At 45.4% G+C, this 8,254-nt stretch overlaps 1 protein-coding gene across 1 annotated transcript; it reads right to left on the bottom strand.

Annotated features, from left to right (window-relative positions):
* Positions 1–2,575: 2,575 nt before the first annotated feature.
* On the bottom strand, positions 2,576–5,340 carry BTG1 (BTG anti-proliferation factor 1). Its single transcript, XM_032346784.1, has 2 exons — positions 4,873–5,340; positions 2,576–3,895 (listed from the first exon to the last, which is right to left on the bottom strand). Exons 1-2 carry the CDS (start codon positions 5,018–5,020, stop codon positions 3,528–3,530), a joined length of 516 nt encoding a protein of 171 aa, XP_032202675.1. The 5' UTR covers positions 5,021–5,340; the 3' UTR covers positions 2,576–3,527.
* Positions 5,341–8,254: the final 2,914 nt, after the last annotated feature.

Genomic DNA, 8,254 nt, shown 5'->3' with positions numbered 1-8,254 from the left:
ATGTTTATGTATGTATATATGTTGAAGACTTACAGCCATAGCCAGAAACTATAAATCATCATATATAAATTCCTCTGACTTATCTGTAGCAATAGAAATGACTTCAGGACTCCAGTAAGCAGCTTAGTTCGGTTAGGAATACAAACTATTTCACTACCAAAGTTTTTCATACTGTTACATTTCAAACATAAAAAATAAAGTATTGTTGTATTTTAGCAGCTGCCAAGTACAAAAGTTCAGGTACAGACTGAGTGGGGGACTAAACACTGTGCATGCAGTCCCTACACCTTCAGATAGAGAAGAAATCTATTGCTTCAAACAAGCTGAAATAAACTGTTGATAAATTCTCCCCCTGGCTTATCAATAACATCTTACCACATTAGCTGAAACAGGGGTGCAAAGGGGAGAGGAATGATCTTTAAACTTTAATATATAGTACAGCACTTTAACCTTTAGTTACTAAACACCAGAATAGTCAGGAATACTGCTTCCTTTTAACATGAAGGCCAATTCCAAGATCTGTAACATAAATACAAAACAAAACTACTTCCAACTGGTAACCGTGACTTGAGGAAATCATCTGTGCAACAGGACCAGGAAGCGATTTTCTAGTGGCCTTTCCAGTCTAATAATATAGAAATCTTGCCAATTAAGGGTACAGACAGACAAGTGACTCCCATTCCAGACTGAAGGGGACGACAGCCCCATTATCCTGCTTGAACTAGGGTAAGCCTTGCTTCAGCATTATTGAGCAAGACAGTACTTACATCTGGGGTTAAGGAAATAATTTTAAAACTACTCATTAAAATTCAGAAAGTATCATTCCTCAACGTATTGCCAGTAATTATGAACCCTTGGTGCGAATGGCAATGAATGCTTTTGAAAGGATTTCTTAGAAACTATCTCAGGCAGTGTAAAAAGTCTTTTCAGTGATCACTATTACATTTCTTAAAAGCACACAGAAATGTGCTTTTACACATAGGCAGGTCTGGGACACACCTGCGTGTGCATACAGCAGACACTCAAATGTTTCCATCCAAATAGCTAGGCAGAACACTGACCGGAAGCAATGAACGAGAAACCCCAGCTACTGTACCATAGACAATTGTCTGGGGAATATGAGGTTAAATTAAAGTCACAGCTAACAGCCGGAAGCTAGGTCTCGGTGATGCTTGCAAGATTTTTAAAGCACAACTTAACAGCTCTTTACATACCAGACATCACCTGAACTCTAAAATGTTTATTAAGTTCTCTTCCTACTGCATTTCTTTTTAAGCACTGAAAAGTCTGATGTCAAAATCTTCAAAAATTATTTTCCATCTGAGGACAGGTTCTAGGACACAAGTTTTAGGTACTAGAATTTATTCCTCAACTCTCTGGATCCTTGGCCTTCAGGTCCAATGATTTAGTATGCAGAACTTTAAGCACCACGGGGCTTCAGAGGAGATGCGGTTGGCAAATAGTGGTCAGAACTGGGGTGAAGACTGGGTAGACTGTACTACCAGTTATTTCATTGCACATTCAAATCTGAAAAACTGGGAGGCTTTCTCGAAGAACACACTGAAAAATAAAACCGTAATGGGCAAGGGGGTTCGATGGGCTGTAGTTATAAAGCAAATACCCAAGAATGACCTGTGAGGTACACGCACAGTTTGTATTCTAAACACCTGCACATTCAGCTGTGTATTCCTATGTAGTCTACAGAATCAATCATTCATCAATCCCCAAATCTGGCTCTACTGCTTTCAAGTAACCTAAATTGCTAAATATTTCCACTGTGAGCATGTTTACATAAATACCTCCCTAAAAAGCCACTATATGCTAAGTTACTTAACTGTGTAAAGGAGAACTCAAAATTCCCCATTTTCAGTTTCCACGGAAGAACCATGTTATCCTCTACGACCAAAGAATTACCAACAAGTTTTTATCATACGGGGTAGTGGGGTAATCTATACTCCCGCACTCTATTTTAGGTTCTTAGAATTTATCTGAAAGAAGTCCAAAGAGGAGGAATCAAAAACTCACATTTCAACTTTTGAGAATAAAAATTCAAACGTACCTTTCGTTGAATTCCAGCTTAAGTGATTTTTATGTAATCTTGCAGCTGATGAAAAGCAAAAAGCAACCAATCTCTGCAGTGATTAGCCTGTTCTTTAAGACTATGGGTCATCTACCCCAGGACTTTCTAATGGAACAAGGATTCCATGGGGCAAAATAATGGTTTCTCAAAGATGGGCAGAATGGAACATTTAGATCTTCACTTCAACAGGGAAGCAATGACACGCAATCCTTTTGAGTATCACTTTGTCTGGTAGAGGCTACCTTTGTCTCTCATCCTCATTTCACGAGATAAGCCTGGCAATGTGTCCATGTTTTGACTTTATAGATAAAAAAAAAAAGTTACCCTGTGTTTCCTCTAACACCTAAATATGTATACACAGATCATCTTCACTCCTATCAAATGTTTTTCAGCATGACCAATGTGCAACTGACATTCATATAGCTTATTTGACCTAAGTCTTCTGAGAAACGTATCTTTTATAGCTGAACCTCTATAATCATGACAAGAGATTGATTAAAATGCCAAGATAAGAAACAATTTATTATAGAGAGAAGAAAAATTTCTCATCCAAAATATAGAAATCTGTACAACTTTGCCACAATCAATATACATGAACTGTACAAATTTACACCAGTTCATAATTTACCAAATAAAAGATGACTAACAAAGTTCACAAAATAGATGGTGGTTTGTGGAAAAGACTTTTACCCAATTAAGTACAAGGAAAGTTACAAACCAGACCTCCACTTTCTAAAAATAAGAAGTTTACTCAGTCTTAGAAAACTACAAGCTAGCAAATGTACAGAGAGCTGGCTGGTGCTATCACCACAGTTGAGACAGTGTCTTTTTAAGGGTCTTTTTTAAAGCCTGTTGCCATGGCAGATTCTGGTCACTTGCTACTCTCAAGGCCAAAAACACAATACAAGGTCTGACCATTTCCCCAGGTCATGCTTACTAGGTTTGTCTTATGTACATTTATACATATTTAAGTGCTAGGTAAAAGTCTTGTCAAAATTTCCAGTACTACCACATTTAAAATGTTGAGCTTTCCTATTGAGCTGCCAAAAAAGTTAACAATTTTCAAGTGTTATAGTGCAAATTTCCTCTGCAAGATCTACTGCAGAGAAAGGTTCTTTGAAATACAGATTTGCCTTAAAGGGGTTGATGGAAAAAATTTAGGTGTAACATCTGGGAGAAACTGAAACCACCCTAGGACTTCACTCCCTAGCAAATAAAGCGATCGTTTACTTGGACTCACAGGCTATTAAATCATTGAAAGGTACTGTCCAAACTATGGCACTGTCACTTTAAAAAAATTTTTTTTTTTTTACCACTCTATCTTGTGCCAGATCTTCACAGCTGTGACATGGTTTAAATTCCATAATCCATCCCCAAGAGGAGCCCACCCAAAGCAAAAATCAAATTTATCCATCCATTATAAGATGATCCATCCATAGACTATATCTTAACCTGATACAGTCATCATATTGTAGTTTTTGGAAGGGCTTGTTCTGCCCAAGAGAAGTTCCTCCTTACAGCTGATTCTGCTGTCTACCATTTGCACGTTGCTGCTGTTTTGAGTGCTACCTCCTGCTGGTGAGGCTTCGTACAGCACGCAGATGGAGCCATCCTCTCCAATTCTGTAGGACACTTCGTAGGGGTCAACCCAGAGTGTGAGTTCACTTGGGAGAAGCCTGAACAGCTCCTGACTGCTCAGTCCAATCCGCTGTGCTGCCTGTCCAATCAGAGGATCCATTTTATGGTTGATGCGAATACAACGGTAACCTGATCCCTTGCACGGCTTTTCTGGGAACCAGTGATGTTTATAATGTTCTATAGGGAAGAAAGAAAAGAACAGAACAGAGAAACAACGCTTTAGATCGTTACTGTTAGAGCCCGCTGTAGCTTCTTTCTTCCGCTGGCTCTTCTGAGAAGTGAGAAATTTAAACTATCAACTTTTAAAAAATGCCCAGCATTGCTCTCGCTGCTGTGCGTGTGCGGGGCTGCGGAGAGAGCGGGCAGGGCTTTAGAAATAACACAGTAGCATGGGACAAAACAATCTCCAGGAACCAACCGGTCAAGCCGCCAGAACAGAATCCGGCGCGCGGCCTCGGCAGGCCGGGCAGCCGGATGGCACCGGCGGCCAGGCGGGAACCTGTTTACTTTTCTCCACCCCACCCCAGCCCAGCCGCACACAATGGGGTTTATGGCTCTGCAGGAGAAGCGCCACCGGACTGTTATCCCCAAAGGGAAGAAAAACAAGCAACCCTAAACCACGCTCTGGGCTGGGCTGTAACTGAACCGGTGACAAATCCGATGATTAATGGTCAGAGGTAGGAGGCGCGGGGAGACGGCACGTCCGTCCCGGGCTGGCCCCGGGGCAGCGGCGCGGTTTCCCACCCCCGGGCCCGGCCGCCGAGCCCACAACGGCTGGAGGGGGTTGGGGGAGGGGGCGTCGAACCAACCCCGGCCCCACAGCTCCTTTGTCCCCAAAACCGCGGACGGTCCGAGGACCGCAGCTCCCGCCTCAGTGGCCGTAGTTTCTTTGTTGTGCGCCTGTTTCCTTCTCCCCTCCGTGGGCCAGCCGTGGGGGGAGGGGGCGCCCTCGGCCCAGCCCCCAAACCCTCGCCAGGACCCGCCGTTAGCGGCCGCCTGGCGCGCCAGCCCCGGTCCCGCGGCGGGACCCGAGCGCTGCCCGCCCGGGGCAGAGACGCGGCTCCCGTGGCCCGACGGCTCGGCCCGCCTCCCGCCCGGGGTGTACGGTCCGTGTCCGCCCGGCGCCCCTCGCCCTCCCGCCGCGGCCGGCTCACCTGCCAGCAGCTCCTGGAGGCTCTGGCTGAAGGTCTGCAGCTGTCGTTCGCTCGTGAGCCCCTTGGTGCGGAGGAACTTGGAGATGAAGGACACGGCTGCGGCGATCTCGCCTATCATGGTGGCGGCCCGGGTGTAGAAGGGATGCATGGGGGCGGCGGGCGGGGGCGGCCCGGGGCGGCCGGGGCTCGGCGGCGCGGCCCCGACGGCGGAGCGGCCACCCCGGGCTCCCTCGCAGGTGAGAGGGCTGAGAGGAAAAGAGGGCGGGAGGGGCGGACAGCTACTTTTTTTCTCCTTTATAGTAAAAAAGTTATTTTCACGACAGGAGGCGGCAGGCGAGAGGAAGAGACGAGCGACGGCGGCCTGGTCACATCGCTCGGACTTCCCCAGCCGCCTCCGCGTCCAGCTCCCCAGCCTCCGAAGCTCCCAACAGTTGCATTTCCAGCTCGGAGGGGCGAAGAGATGCTGGCGCCGTGCAGTAGCTTTTATAGCGCCGCGGAAAGGAAGTGGCGTAGCTGGAGTATGACGGCCGACTCCAGCCAATCCGCAGATCGCACCATTGTGACGCACCAGGTTCGGAGCCGGAGGGGGCGGGAAAAGAGAGCAGGGGGCGGATGCGGAGACAGGGAGGAGAGGGAGGAGCTGACGTAATCCGCTTGTAAACAAATAAACTCCAGAGCGGCGGCCGGAGACCGGCGGGCTGTGGCCAGGGGATCGAGCCGAGCGGGGGTGCGCGTGTGAAAGCCCCGCCCCCAGCTCTAGCCCCTCCTTCCCGCTTCAGCAACTCCGGGCCCAGCGCCAGGGCATCCTCTGCGAAAGTGCGCTGCCTGGGCTCGCGGGCGGGGAGGCTCGGTGCTGGGCAGATAAAAGCCGCCCTGCTCAGGCTGTCCGCGCGCGCGGATTCGGCTGCAGGTCCGCGCCGCCGGTCCACTCGCGCGCTGGGTGTTTGTATCCCTTGTATCCCGTTCCCGCTCCGGTCTGAGAGGATGGATCCCCAAGCTGGAGGCATGTGCGGAACAGGGCGGTTCGGGTCCCCGTGCGGAAGGTGCGGAGGAAGTGGAGTAAGGGGACCTTTGCGGGTCTTTCTGCAGAGCCCAGGGAGCCGAGGTCTCCTAGCAGAGGCGCTGCCAACTCCACGGAGCCCTTCCTGCTCCACCTTCGGGAAGGAGTGGGGGATGTCTTTGTGAAAGTTTAACTGCAAAATAAAGAAAAGGCTAGTAAGCCTTTTGTGGTTGCTGTTTAGTAGCTTCTGGAGGCAAACGAGAGGAGTGGAGAACTTAGAGAATCCAACTTAGTGCTGATAGGAAAGCCTGCTATTGAAGATAAATGTAGTCACGCGGATTCCGTGAAGTTTAAGCTTTATTAGAGGGGGAAAGTTGTTTAATGCATTTTACACCGTTTAAACCCTAACCAGAGATTCTTTTTTTATAGTCCGGTAACTGTCGGGCCCTTAGAGTTCTGCTGCTCATTATAAAAACAAGAAAATAAAGATTAGAGTTGGAGCTTGTGAAAGTATTAGTCGTAGACATTTGAGTTTACTGGAAACCTTACTTGCAAAACTAGAAAACAAAACAAAACAAAACACAATCGTATTATGGCTTGAGACTGCTAAAACGATTAAGCCCAAGAGTGGGTTAACCCTAACTCCATTAAGGAGGAGGGGAAAAAAAAAAAAGATAGTGAGTCGGGCAGATGGAGAAAGCAAACAAGAGGCAGAAGTTGAACTCTACCAGATGGAAATAAATACCCTGAGTTTAGTTTCATCAGTATTGCAAAACACACCACTTTGAGGTGTGTGTGTGTGTGTTTAAAAAATACTGCACCAAAAAAGTATAGAAATGAAGCAAAAGCAGGATGTTATAAAGCAGAGGAAGAAAACGTTTTATTGTTTAAATGAAATATGCAAAACTGGGTTTGAAAGAGCTTGCAGATTTTTTTTCATTCATACACAGTAACTAGTTACATGTGAACTAAGTTAAATACTTTTAAGATGGTATTGTTAAAAGCATTGAGTTTTGTGAACATCTTAATTTTTTTGGTTGAGTACCTCAAAAATAATTGTAAATAAGGCACATTTGTTTCCTCTTAGGACTTTTCAGAAAGAGCCGTGCTTAAAATAAACGTCATGGTAATTCACTGAGGACTTCAAACCTCTTTTACTACTCAAAAGGGAGACAGGGAAACAGAAGTAAATTCTGAAAATCGCCGGAGCCCTAGCACAAGATCTTCTGATATCCCTAACTCCACCCACCCTTAATCTCTGGCTCTTCTCTTTTCTTTCACCTTATCAGTCATTTGAGCATTAGATGATAAATCAAATGAAGGTTTTTCTGCTCCAAGCCTGGTCTCCAACTTGGGCTCCTAATAATCCTGAGCTCTATTTGACTCCTCTGCAAAACAATTTATGAAGTTAACAAAATTCTAGCATTTGAACTCAGACTTGTCTCCCAAGGGTGTGTTCTCTCCACTTTTAACTGCCTTCCCAGGCAGGGGCTGGACCCCTTCTGAAAGCTTTTTAAAATCAGTTGAATAGGGTTACCAGAAAGTTAAACTCACATGCACACAGTTTTTTTTATCGTATATGTATGTTTCCCTCCTTAAATCATTATTTTAAGTGACTAATGGATTTAAGAACTTACTCTTCTTTGTAGGGTATCTAGGGAGAACTCAGGGAGAGAGCTGGAAATAAACATTGGTCCTAAATGAAAGCTTTAGATAGGGCACAATGTTAATTACTAACAGTTTTCAGTTCTGGACATACATATGTTCAGTAGTATTTTTCCAGAGGTTTAGTCAGGCTCTTCCCATCTGAAAAGCAAGCTAGTGCTTCTCCACAGCTTTTGAATTATAAAAGCACTTTCTCATTTTGCTGTTAGGTTAAACTGTAGGGCAGTCTCAAATACAGTTGACCCTTGAAAAATGCAGGGATTAGGGGCAAGGAACCACAAGCAGTCAAATCCATGTATTACTTGGGGCTCCCCGTAACACTTAACTCCTCATCCCCTTCTGCGGACCAGAAGCCTTACCAATAACATAAAGTCAATTCACACGTATTTTGTATGTTATACGTATTATGCGCTATATTCTTACAATAAAGTAATGCTGAGAAAAGTAAATGTTATTAAAATCGTAAGAGAAAATACATTTATAACATAGTATAGCATATCAAAAAGTCCTCGTAAAAATAGACCCACACAGTTCGAAACTATGATTTTGAAGGGTCAGCTGTCTTGACAAACCCAACACTCTTGGCTGTATGCACGAGGCAAGTTCCTTGCGCCTCTGCATTCTATTTTCTTCAGAAACTTAAAGGTTGTGGTGAGGACTGAGTGGAATAACCATAGAGACTACTTAGCACTCTCTTTGGCACTAAGGAAGCAGCCA

The sequence above is a fragment of the Mustela erminea genome, chromosome 6 (assembly GCF_009829155.1).
Source record: "Mustela erminea isolate mMusErm1 chromosome 6, mMusErm1.Pri, whole genome shotgun sequence".
Classification (NCBI taxonomy): domain Eukaryota; kingdom Metazoa; phylum Chordata; class Mammalia; order Carnivora; family Mustelidae; genus Mustela; species Mustela erminea.
Note: the sequence above shows the minus strand (reverse complement) of the source record. Positions and strands in the feature narration are given on the sequence as shown.